The following is a 13,778-nucleotide window of genomic DNA, read 5'->3' as shown; positions in this document are numbered from 1 at the left end:
CTGGGCTTTGCCACAGTATTGGAAAAGCAGCAATTTGCTTTTGAGGCTACCGACACTTGCAAACAGCGCTACAGGGTTCTTCCTATCATTACATGGTAATGCTCACAAGAGATGGAATCTGTTAGCGATGGTGCATATTTGACACCCATACAGGCGATGTAGAGGTGACGGGAACTTTTCCCTAAGATGGTCAACCCGCGTGAAGTCCCTAACCTTAGTGAGAGTGGCTTTTCCCTGAGAGGATCTACCAGTAGTCAGAAGCACTACTGCTCAACTTTGACAGCTAGCGAAACAGCTACACAAACATAAGCTCACCGGATGTACTACCTGCAACAATTCAAGAAGCAAATTTATTTTTGTAAGGAAAATATAATTACAGCATAAAAAAAAACAAATCCTGAAGCCAAAAAACCCACAATTAGGGACTAGATTGACAGTAGCGCCTGTGAACAGTTAAATTAATAATCCTTGTCCAAGACTGCTGAGGAGCTCTAGTGATCTTACAGGAAGAAAACAAGAATGTCTGGTTTGGGGCCAGAGGCTATTAGAAAGGGAGTTGGCGAATCCTGTGTCCTTGAAGTGATTGGTCTGTTTCAGACAGACTTGATGGTAATGGAGCTTCTGTGATTGATGACACTATAAGGTGCTTCTCTTAGTGGGATAGCGATTGATGTTTGAAGGAAAGCTAATGGATAACAGTTTAATGGTATTGCCTAAGAACAGTTTACATTGTGAACATGGAAGTTAAGTAGGAAAACAGAACCGTGAGTCATTATTTTGCAGATTGCTAAAAATGGGCTTGGACCTTAAATGACTCATTGTTACATGTTCTTTTTGTGAAAACTGAAAAACATCAAACTCGTGATGTGATCCATTTCATTCTGCTATATTTCAAGATATGGCTACTTGCTTCAAGGAAATTCTTGAAACAGGTGGAGCTATGTTGGAAACATCTGTCATGACTTCACCCTGTTTGGCAGAAGTAACCAAAATTTAAGACTCTGTAATACTCTGTACTAAATGTACATGCTTTTCTGTGGCGTGTCATTTGTCTAGTACCCGAACTCAGCATTTGGGCCAAGAGAGCAATGAATCCAGGCACCTTGAAAATACAGTACTGTTGCAAAGTGCTCCAGATATCCTATACAAAATGTAGTATAGAACAGATTGTTCATTCATGTGCTCACCTCGATTACATTTTTTTATTCCTTCAAATTAAAAAATATGCCTGAAATGCAATATGTTTACTCTGCAATATGTTTAATTCAACAGCAAAAGCCTAAACCATTGTTTTGGTGAGTGTGTGCCTCTTTATGAGTTGTAGCTTCTGTATATCTATTGATCACTATGTCACTGCATACCAATAGTGAAAGTATTTTCTTTCCATGCTTGTTGTATGATGTCTTTGCCTGTTTGGAAGGTTTTACATTCAGTCATTTACTCCCAGTGATGAACACTGGGAATCAGATCGCACTGTTGCTTCTATTATTATTTGGAATATTGTTGTTTTTTACATGTGCTAGCAAAGTCCTCATCTGCTAACAACAGGGTTTGACAGTAAACTGTGAAGTGAGATGTTTGTGTTAGTCTTGGGTCTAAAGTTGTAGGACTGGGTGTATTTGATTACGTGGGTATGTGTGCATTTGGACATGAGAGAGACAGTTTTTTTCACGCAGTTATGTATGAATGTGTTTGAGGGCAAGATGTTTGTTTTTGTGCTAGAACCAAACCCTGCCTTCATCAACACTGACTATTATCCAGGAGGCTTCACAGTGTTTCCATTATGACAATCAGAACCGCTAATGCTAATGTAAATTAAAGAGCTTCCAATTTCTTTGTGCAGCTGGGTGTGAGCCGGCGCACTATAACAGATGATGAGGGATTTTTAGTTTGTTTTTCACTTTTGCTGTTTCTTGGCACGTCTTCTAAATTGGACAGTAGATGGAAACAGAAGGATAAAATAGGTGGTGGTGGGGAGGGATTAGGGGGGAGGAGATGGCATGCGACGTGCTGGAGATGAGGAGGAAGACTTTCTCATTATCATTCAGGTAGATGTTTTTTTACCTCTGTGCCCTGAGCGGCACGTCCTCTGTTTACTGGGGCTGCAGAAGAACGAGGACAAGCTGAAACAAGGCTCCCTAAGTGCCTGCATCTGTTTTACAGATGTTGTTATATAGGGTTACTTCAGATAAAATGATTGTCAAAAATGTTAATTAAAACCTCAAACAATTTGCACTTTGTTTACTCGAATCTGCATAACTGCACGGTGACACAATACTCAGCAGTGCTGCCCTGAACTGATTTTCACCAGCTTTCAGCTTTCATCCATCTTTGATGTGTTGACTTTGATAAACACAGTTGAAACTGTGTGTGCAAGGCAGTGGGAAAAAAAGCAGTTTAGAGACAATAGCGCTAGTATGAAAGCTAATCCCGTCCCACTCACTGTGCTTTTGAATGACTCTACTATTTATAGTTATTACTCTTTCTTTTGCACTCAGTAATACGTTTCAAGAGATCCGTTCATAATAGTTCTTTGATTTGTTTACTGTAAACACAGGAAGTACAGATTGATTTGCCGTGAACTGACTTTTCATGGGTATTGTTTTCTCCACAATTACCAGCACACTGAAAGCAAGCCATTAGAGCCTGACTTGATGCAAATAAAAAATATGGGGATCAGGACCACTGGTGTTTATTGACATCCACTGGGTTATTCATCCTCAGTTTGGCTCTAAACGTCTTGAAATACTGGTTGTTGTTACGCCTCGAAAAACATAACCTCATGCGCGTCTGTTCCGAACAAGACATTATAACAACTGCCATAAAACTAATGCTGTCATCATGTATGGCAGACGTTTTACTCAACTCCTCTTACATCATATCTGAGTGCTTTGTGAAATACCTGAGACATCTTAGATCCTCTGTACAGATCTCATTAAAGACTGATATTTCATTTCAGCGCCTTTTCTCAGAGCACATGCTGAGCCATGATTTGAGTAAGACTTGGGAAGTTTACGTGGCACTAAATGCTTGTAAAGAGCCTCTTGTTTATATGGGGTAAGACATTAAAGCAAACTGAATAACATGTTTATCTCACCCCGTTGCATGCGGATTTTTCTTTTTGTTTATTTGACAACTTAAGCACACTTATAGATCACAACACACACGGCTTTTTTCCCCATGGGTTTCTTCACATAGCGTTTCCAGATTTGTTGCCACTGAAAGGAGACAAACTGTCTCCAATTACACAGACTGATCACTAGTGACATTAGATGTATCTGCTGACTTTTAGCCTTAGCTGCACTGCCTCCATCACTCACCACTCTGGCCTACTCTGTGCCTTGGAAAGCGAATACCTTGGAATTTTCCAAAGATAAAGGTTGGGATTCCCATTCTGTAAGGTTGAGCCTTTGAGCTGCCACAATAAGTCAGCAGGAATGACCCCCCTGGGAGTAGCTGAACATGAGAGATGTAAGACAGGAGAATGTAGTGCGACTACTTCTACAGTATGTATTACTACTGTTGCTGCTGTTGTTGCTGTGCTGGTCCTCAGTGGCAGGCTAAGACTGATGGAGCAAATCCTGAGCAGACCTCACGTTGAGGCCTGTGTGTGTAAGGAGAAACGGGAGAGGGAGGAAGTGGGAGGGAGAAGTTGCGAAAGAAGAGAAGCAAGGGGTGTGGAGGATAAAGTAATAGAGGGAGAATAAAGTTAAAGCAGATTAATTAAATCAGGAACAAGGGAGTTGAGAAAAGAGCTTGTTGGAAATGGATTGTGACTGGGAAAAGGAGAAATACTCACTGAGAAGATAGGTGGCACATAAGGCCATAAGAGAGAGGCATAAGGCACATGTAGACATATATAAGAGAGGACAGGGAGGCCACACTGTGTCCAGTGCAAGATCTCCCCAATATTTGTCATTGCGCTCACCTTATCCTACCCTGTCTTCATCATCCATGCAACATCTGGGGCTCTGTACCTGGTCTTGGCAACCCCCTCTCTGCCAGGGGACAAGATGGAGAGAGAGGGGATTAGGTTGACAGTGAGGTGTGTTACCAGATCCTGTGTTAATGAAAAGCAAGTGGAAGCCCTGCATTCCTCCCTCCATCCACGAATCACCACTCCCCAAGGTAGGGGGGCATTTGTAGTTCAATGAAAGAAAGAAAGGAGGTGTGCAAAAGAGAGAGAACAGATGTCTTGGGGTCCATGAAACAAGACCCTCCCTAATCTCTCAGCTCTCTGACTGCTCATAGAGTGCCCCTGATTTCCTAAGAATGCACACACCCACACGTCCATAGACCCTGTTCCTATAGCGTGCTTTATTTTTGCGCATACAGGCTAAGTTTTGCTCTCAATCCCTTTCTTGTGTGGACCTCCAGCTTCTTCTTCCCTGTGTTTTACTCCAGCGCACTTGCAAATGAAAAATTCTTATTGTGAAACAAAGCGAAAGCTACCCTTTGTTTTTTTTATGTCCTGTCTTTATCTTTCAGTTCAAGTTTTATTTTGTTTCTTTGGCCAATCTTTGAATTATGATCATGTCAGTTTGTTTACTCTGCTGAAAGAAAGCCACTCTCTTCCATCTATCACTGCTTCAGTGGTCAGGAAAGAGCAGCTGAGTTAAGCCAAGCCAAGAAAAGATTTATATTTATCTGCTGTGATTTGGCACGCTCGCTATACTAATAAATTATTTTCAGCACATTAATAACAGAAATACTATGTCACAGAGAAGACGTGAGGAAGAGGGGTCCGGTCTGTTCAGGTATTTACCTCACATTTCTGCCTGATGCTGATCTTACATTGTTATTGACATTAAATGTAAAAGGTCGATATTTAGGTGATATGAGTTTAATAAGACTCAGTCATCATTAAAACCATGATTTCTGAGTCCACCGGCTTATCATCTAATGTGCCTGCTTTTGTACACACTTGTTGATACTTGCACTTTTCTACAGGTAAAAGTATTTTACAACCATCAAAACTTTGAAATCTTCCAACAGGGACTGTACAAAATGTTTGGTTCAAAACAAGCTCCTCTAGCTTTCTAGAGAGAAAAAGTACTTTCCTAATTGTAACAGGGCAGCCCTTAGCGGCTGGAAACACAGTGAGACAGACCAAGGCAAGTGTAGTGGAACAAAGTATTTATTTGCTATATGGCTCTCCTTAAAACAATTAACTTGTCGAGCTTCTTCACAGCACAAAAATCCCCTAATGACAACTGGCAGCCTTAAATATGTTCAGCTGTCACAGACTTAACCATTATTCCACTCTCAGGTAAATTCTTAAATCCCAACCTTCCACCACAGTATACAATATATCAATAAGAATAAATAAATACATAAATACATCTTCACATTTACATATTAATAAATATTTCACACTTTAATGTTACACAAAACCCAATATTATAAAAACCCAGAAACCCAAGCACAAAAAGATTCACCACACTCTTTACCCATGGTCTCTCCCGGAACCTTTAAATGGTGTCTGGACCCCCGGGGAAACATTTGCCCAAACACCTTGAAGAGGACACAGGCAAGAAAGGTGAGTAATCATTAACTTACAAACACTTATTTGCACCACTTTTATCCCTAGATTTCACACACACATTTGCCTTAGTTTTCCTTATTGGTAAACCTTAATCACAATCTCAATCACCATTCTTCTCTCCTGACAGACAACCACCACATTCCTTGATGAGGAGCAGCTGTGCAGGATCTGAAACAAGGCCACCAACTGATTTTAAAATTCCCAATAAATAGTCAATAAATATTTAAACTTCTTGTGTGCAAATCCATGCTTAAAGTGCAATGCTACATAAAGTGCTTGATAAGGTGCTTTTAATAAAGTGAAAGGTGTGCTCTAAAGTGCTATACAGACAATACAATATAAATAAATGCAGTAAGGGAGTCCTCTTCCTTACACTAATAAATCCTAGTAAGAAAGTACCGTTACTCTCTTAAAAAGCTCTTTTGTAGTACTTTCTAGGAGTGGTTTTTTTTTATGTATACTCTGTCAAAACAGTGCCCAGCTGTTAGTACATTTTACATTTTTCGATTATAGAGAAAGATAGACTAAGTGACTGTAAGAGAAAGCAAGTGCACATCTTCATGAATAAGGTAAATTACTATTCATACAGTTGTTGCTTTATATCTTTTATTACTCGCCATTAGTTTGCCACACAACTCTTTTTTTTTTTTTAATTGTTCTACTTTTGTTCATATCCAACCAACACACACACACACACACACACACACACACACACACACACATGGATACATACCATTGGAGTAGCCAAAGAAAAAGAGGCATTTCTTATTGAGTTACATTTGAAAGCATCCATACGGAGCCCGAAGCTGTTTGAAAAAGATTTCTCAAAGTCAGCTTAAAACCTGATAATTTGTCAGAACCCAGCCTTAGGCTGGCTAAAAGAATATCATGTAATAAAAATTCCACTTTTAGGGGAAAAAAACATTCTGTGTAGCACATAGACTTAGCTTCATATGTAGCGTTCATATGAGAAATTACATTTAGTGTTGGAATAAATGCATATCTTGCATACACGATCTGCTTACGCCTTGCAGCTCTCATTGAACCCATATTTACTCTATTTGTAATGGCTTGGCTGACGTGCAGCTTTTTGCACTGAGCTATTTTGGCCGATAGCGTCCCCTGATACAAAACCAGTTTCCTCTAGTGTCCTATAGTGGTCTTGTGGTGAGTGAGTAGTGTATTTCTGTGGTGAGTGACAGTATATTACTCCTATTACTCTTACCATCCCAGAAGGTCTTCAGGGGCCTCTCCTGGTTATGTAATGACTCCTTTAGGTTTCTTCTAATTGATACCAGCACGTCGCTGAGTATAAATCAGCCAGGCAGTGGTCAGATAACGGCTGCCAGGGAGAAACCAACATGGTAAATCAGTCTCCGATCCTATCTAATCTATCTAATGTTTGCCAGAGATGTATTTCACTTCAGGAAGATTTCTACCCAACCTTTTCCCCACCACCCACTTGGTTCCTCAAGTGTCAGAGGTTGTGCATTTGCCTGCAGTAGGTGTGTGTGTGTGTGTGTGTGTGTGTGTGTGTGTGTGTGTGTGTGTGTGTGTGTGTGTGTGTGTGTGTAAGGTACAGAAATCCAAATTAATTCTCAATGGGCTTTGTTTATTATCTTGACTCCATTCTAATAATTTAACACAATTACACAGTTATTCATGCACATGCATCCATGGACTATAGCTGTGTATTTGTTCCTCACTTGTTACAGCTGTTTTACAGCTCTGGTGTTTCTAGCAGTCACCTAAGGGGATATATAAAAACCAGTGCTATGTGTATAGTTAATTAGGGCTCAATGGTTTATTTATTCAAAATTAATAAATAACCAGATGGCATATTATTTTAGATGTGAAGGAAAAAAGTATTACTCAACTTCTTAATTTGTTTTCCCCTATTTGTAACCACGATGTACTGTATGTGTACATCGGGCAGAGGTGATTCACTGACATCTGTCCACTGGCCTTATTGATCACCTCTCTTACCAGCCCTGTCTTAGATCAAGACAGTCCAAACAGCTGCCTGTGCACCTATATTTACTTCCTTATTAATCAAGTTCTTACTTCTCTCTTCTCCTCTTGGTCTTTTTCTTTGCCCAATGTGTCACTGTTTGGTTTTGTCTGTGTTTGATACTCATCATTTATAAATATATTGCATATATGCTATACAAAGCCCATATTTCAAATCATCTCACCAGTATTGAAAGATGTTACCTCCGTCTTATGGCAGAATTTCACAGTCCGGCTGCGTAATGTCTTTGGGCTGTCTGCTGTCTCTGGAGACAAACCTACATAGTGGTAATATGGTCATAAAGAGCAAAGGCAAGGATGGGAACAGGCTGAAGAAATGTGCTTCTGACTATTATTCAGCATGAAAGCAAGAACAGAGTTAGCGATGGAGAAAGAAAGGGATTCCCCCTCATTAAAACCACTCCCAATTAGGCTGATTATTGAAAGTGTTGGCTGCTGCTGCTGCTGGCTTTAACATCAGGATGCTGCGGTCAACCGGGCTGTAAATGACGCATGGTGAGACGGGAGGAAATGCTTTGCTACACACTCTGTGCGTGCGACTATGTGCATGTGTGTGTATTTATTTCCACTTGTTCACCTGGCTGTGCATGGTAAACGTCTGGATTTACATCTGTATGGATGTAGGCATTCGGCTCTACTTTGCTAAATGTGCCTATGTGTGACTGCACTTAACCTAAATGTGCTTTTATACATAAGTGTTCATGAAAGATTTTCATCTTAACAACCCAGTTTGGGAGTTCCCTTGAACTGTGTAATAAATCGTAGCCATGAAAATAAACCCATTGTCCACAGTTGAGTAAGTAATAGCCAAGCTCTGTCTGTGCTACGGCACCAGGAGATATTACCAGGTAAGCTGCCAACTTGTATCAACAATGTCTTTCCTGAAAGAAATGAGTCATCCCAGTTTAACTTTTACCCCAGATTGTCTTATGCAATAGAAGTTGTCTTTCTTTGGAACCCCATGTTGTGTTATTGCACTTTAATGTTGAATAAGATGTTCCTTAGTCAGTTGACCAAGCCTGGAAAGATTTGAGTATCCTTGTGTGTCATATCTTCATCACATCATAGCTCACTTTCTCTCTCATATCCTCTGTTCTCGTCTCCACACTCTTTCCCACCATCCGTGTCTATATCTATTCATCTCCTCATTTGTCACCTCCTTCCCCAGTCCCCCAATTCATATGCCTTTCCATCTCTCCTTCAACCCCCATTTATTTTTTGCTTTACCCCAAGTGAACCGCAAGCTCCAAGTAGGCTGTCTTTACCTAAAGCTTTCAAATATAAGGAATAAAAAGTTTTATTTTTGGTGTGGTTTTTATGGAAAAGTATCGATAGTGTAGCCTGCCAATCCAAACACTGTGTAATTTGCCATCTGCTCCATACACATCATGTCATGCACAGTGCGTTTTTTTTCTACATACTTATGCTGATGTTATTTCTGGGTGCTAATTCTGAGTTAACAAAGGGTTTACCATGTTTTAAACAGCTTGTATTATCAAAGAGGTAAATCCTGAATGTTTGACCATACATTGCCTCTGTTATGCTGTTGGCAGCTTTTTGCTACATGTCTACTTGTTTCCTTAAAAAGAGGTATCACTGCAGTTCAATGCACAGTTGTTCTGACTGCCTTTATCTTATGTTGAGACTTAATGGGATTGCTGTCTTCCATGATAACGGTGTCCCTGTTCACGGGACCTCAGGGCTCACTGAACTGTTTGAGTGTGAAAATTATATGAATCATATTTCTTTCGCTGTTCCCAGATCTTATCCTACATTGGCACCTATGGCCAGTTTTGAACCACTGAGTTCTGGGTTGAATTCCTTATTGCTGAAATGTAAAATATCTTGAAGCATGAAGACTTGCTTTCAATTTCTTTCATAACTGCAGCTAAACCTTTCTCCCGATCAGTCCTGAACACCGCTTTGAGCAACATTAGCCACATCTAATGTGCAAAACATCATTGTTTTTTTTCTCCCATGAACTGTTGGATTAAGGTCAGGACTTTGACTTTGCTTTTCCAAGGCATCATTTTCATCTTTTTTAACTATTTTGTTGCTAAGCATCACATCGCTGCATGACCCACTTTCTTCTGAGAAATAATTGCTCCATCAATGATGGTGAGCCATCCTGGCCCAGATCCAGTAAACAGGCCCAAATCAAACCCCATCCCTCTTTGTTTCACAGATAGAATAAGGTTGTTGTGCTGCAGTGCGGTGTTTCCTTTTTACCAAACCTGAGGCTTCTCATTTAAACCAAAAATGCTATCTTTTATACAGGACAGCCTTCTGGGGTGTCTTAATTATCATTAGTGAATTGCAAGTAGGGAGCAGTGTTGTGTTTGGAGAGCTTTGGTTTCCTCATTGGTTTGTCTTCCTCATTGATGCTGCATTGATGACCTCTTGCAAGAGAGACTTTTAGCAACTTAGAAGCCACCAGGGATTTCTGTATGATCTCCCACATCACTCTTGGCATGGTTGATCATGCCTGTGAAGGGTAACGATGCCCTGGAATTCCCTTCATTTGTACACATGTTGTCTGACTGCCAATCAGTGGATTCCACACTCTTCAGAGAACGTTGTGTAACCTTTTCCATCCTGGCGAACCATTGACAATTTTTTTTTTCCTGAAGTCCTTAGCGATCTCCTGTGTTTGTGCTATGATTCAACTTCCTCAAAGCCCAGTTCATTCACCATAGCACCCACTCCCACCTGACTGTTCTCCCACCAATTAAAAATTCCCATCTACCGTAAAATTGAATGCTAAAACTAGAGTTTCTTATACTTTTCCACAGAGATGTGTAATACTGGGTCATTTTCCTTAACAGATAAATGACTGAGTAATATTTTTATGTCATTTCATTAATTGTATTCCTTCTTTCTTTGGCTTTTAGGTGTTGTGTGAAAAAACGATGATGTTTTCGGTCACATTTATGAAGAAATATAAAACGGTCTGACAAAGTTCAAAAACTGTTTTGCCTGCTAGACGCAGAAACAGGTGTTGCTTTCTTTGACTTTCCCAGACTAACAGCCAAGTCAGCTGGAGTGAGAATGTCTCGAGTTAAAAGACATGTTTGAAGAACCACTTCTCAGGGCATTATTAGTCATCCAGTGTTGAGGTTTCCAAATGGGCTGCCACCGCTGTAGCTATAACTGACCTGATCAGCCCTCCCACATCAACAGCTTGTTGTCATGTATAGTGAGTTATGGCAGCAAAACTACAAGTTCAGGAGAGCTTGTGACCACAATGATGCGTCTCAGTTTTAATGGAAAGGACAGATGATGTTTCAAGCTTTCCTTATTAAGCTGGGGCTTTTGCTACCTTTGGGGCTTACAGGGTGAGTGGGTGTTTGGCTTTTCTCTCATTGTAACGTGCCTGCTAAACCTTTTACTTTAGCAATTTACAATATAAAGACAAAGATATGCAGTTTCAGATTAGTTTGACTGTTTCAAATACCCCAGTGTGCCTCTGTCCATGAAATGAACTCATGGAGCCCCATTATATTAACTAATGTTTCTGTGTTGTAAATTTTACACCCAGATGTTGTCTAATCCCAGTGTTTCTGGTGGCTTAACACTGAATATAGTTTAGCTAGTTATCTGCACACAGAACACGAGGTCCAAGGCATTTACATATGCCTGTTCCGAGCGAAGAGTAATGTTGTTTCCGTCCCCAGAGAGCCAAGTATTTATGCCATTAACATCAGGCGAGCACAATATCCAGGAGGATGTGGTTGGTGTAACTGCACTGTATGTTTTGCTGCTCTGTTATCACAGTGCCAGACTGTTGTAATTGACCAGTGCAAAAACATAGAGGCAAGCATTTGTGCAGCTGATATTTGAGGTTCGGTTGTTTGTGTCTTTTAATTTCGTCTGGCCCAGTTGCAAATGAACAGTGTTAGTTTTTATACATTGTTAGAGGTATCGATATTTCACTTTGAAACCAGGATTGATTTTCGACTTTTCCCCATTTGTCTGAACCTTTGTCCTTTTTTCCATTGTAGAATTACTGAGCGCCTGCTTCTACTTTACCCACAAACCATTTATCCTTTACCTTCTGTTTTCTCTCTTTAGTTCTGCCCTGTGCTGTGCATGACATTTATTGCTACTTCTTTTGTGTTCCAAGATGCCATTCAGGCCGCCTCTGTGCTGCTCGAGGTAAAAGATGTGTTGGTGAGAACTGGACTAAAGGATCGGAGCCGTGTACTGTTGGGACCATTTTCCTGCAGCAGTTCCTTAGAGGCTCGTTGGTGTCGCCACAGTGGCAGCCCTGGACCCGAGCCCGGCCCCCCCAAACTGCTACTAGACCTGAAGGGAGGCCTCCTGCAGGTTTGTATAGGTTTAATTATCAGGCACAGCGATAGTTGATGGAAATGAGTCTCTCTGAAGAATGCTTTGTAAATGTTTTAATGAGCTTCTTCCTGCTCAACACCAGTCTTAATCTCAAGGTAGACCTACCACCCACTAAAACATCCGCTTAACTGTCATTGGTTTCCAAATTAAACCATACAGCATTTATATGCTGACACCCACTCACATCATAGCTTCTCACAATCTGAACACTCCTCTTGAATCTGATATTCCTTTTTAATTCACCATGGCTTCTGTCCTCTTTGGAGTGAAGCGATGACAGTAGAAATTACATGCTGTAATTTCACTGTACATTTGAGTCATATCTACTGGTTAAGTGGTGGAATATTAAAAAGCTATTAATAGAGGCTGGGAAGTGGGGGAGAATATGTGTGGCTTTTTTCCTGTCACAAGTTACATAATGCCCACACTGAAAAGTCCCTCTTCAATGTGACTGACTGAGCACATTATTACAAGTGTATTATTCCACATTACTCGCTCAGGGGGAACCCCCTGACCCCTTTTATTCAATGATTCTCTAATGCTCTTATTGCGTGCCCACAAACAGAAACATCACTCGCAACTCAACACTTAATACGTAATCATACATTTCCCTCTGCAAATATTGGCATTTGTGGTGTTTTAATCAAGTGCTGTACGAAAACCACCGGAATTCCCTCAGATTCCTTCTTTTCGTGCTCTCTTTCCGAAAACTTTTGGGGGAAAAAAAATCCCCAAATTTTCCTGTTTTTAAGAGTTTAGTCATAACCCACCCTTGCAAAGCTAGTGAGCGGCGGCCGAGCAGTCGGGCAGCTCCATGTGTGCAGAGTTTTTGACTCAGAGATTCCTGGTCCTTGGTCCAAACCCCAGGCAGACTTGCTTTGATGGAACAGGGGAAGGGGAATGCCGCGGATAAGTGGGGAAGACGTAAGGTTGTGTTGGGTAATGTTGGTAAGGTTGTGAATGGGTTATGATGAGGGTAATCCTGACTCCTTCTCTTCCTGTTTTGGAAAAGAAAGTGTTGATGCAGCTTTTCAAGGAAGAGCCAGAAGTCTGTAACATGTAGCCTTATCCTCATGCCCATCTGTTATTTAACTTCTTTCGACTTTTCCCTATTTGGAGCTCCTTATACTCCCCTTTTACTCTTTTAATCCTTTCTCCCAGTCATCTCACCTTTTTTGTTCTGTCCCAACAACAGGTCTTTTGGGGCCAGGAACACCTGAACTGCCTGAAGCTGATAGAGGAGCACCTCCGTGCCTACTTCCACCTGCAGAAAGGGGATTCAGCTGAAAGCTGTGCTAAAGGCAAGGCCTGCCACACCCAGCCACCTCCGTCTCCAGGCTCTCCCTCTCCTCGGACAGAGCACAGCTCAGATGACTTACGCACAGGACGTTTCCAGTATATCCAGGACTCAGGTGAATGTCAATGTGCTGTATGTTGATCTGATGTAGAGATGATGTGCGGCTCATAGAACAGAGATTGAAATGTTATAATAATAGTAGTAATTGTTTCTTGATAACTTTCGGTCCATAGGATAAACAGTAACAATGGCTGTTTATTCATATATTCGTGTAAGTGAGTTGGACAAACTAAAAAAAAGAGCTTTTGTGACAAAGTGAGATGTCACTTAAGATACACATCGACTTAAATCAAAGTCAGATCAAAGCCCTGTGTGAAAAGAAGTTTCATCAGACATGTCTGCCTGTTTCCACTCTGAGTAACATGGTGTTTATTCCCTCTCTTTGTGCTTTGTGTGCGTTGTCCTTTAGACACACACAGCAACATTATACACAGAGGATCAAACTTCTCTCTGGCTGTAGACCAACCGTCCACTCTGTCAGCTGTGGTTGAGTCT

At 40.9% G+C, this 13,778-nt stretch overlaps 1 protein-coding gene across 3 annotated transcripts in view; it reads left to right on the top strand.

Moving 5' to 3' along the window:
• vps13b (vacuolar protein sorting 13 homolog B) overlaps nt 1-13,778 on the top strand; it is a 302,426-nt gene that overhangs the window by 225,583 nt on the left and 63,065 nt on the right. For all 3 annotated transcript variants that reach the window (XM_080895821.1, XM_080895823.1, XM_080895822.1), the window contains exons 39-40: nt 11,700-11,902; nt 13,122-13,338. In XM_080895821.1, the coding sequence (XP_080751947.1) occupies nt 11,700-11,902; nt 13,122-13,338 (420 nt within the window). The remainder of the gene's footprint in view (nt 1-11,699; nt 11,903-13,121; nt 13,339-13,778) is intronic.

Source organism: Rhamphochromis sp. 'chilingali' (assembly GCF_963969265.1).
Source record: "Rhamphochromis sp. 'chilingali' genome assembly, chromosome: 11".
Taxonomy (NCBI): Eukaryota; Metazoa; Chordata; class Actinopteri; order Cichliformes; family Cichlidae; genus Rhamphochromis; species Rhamphochromis sp. 'chilingali'.
Note: the sequence above shows the minus strand (reverse complement) of the source record. Positions and strands in the feature narration are given on the sequence as shown.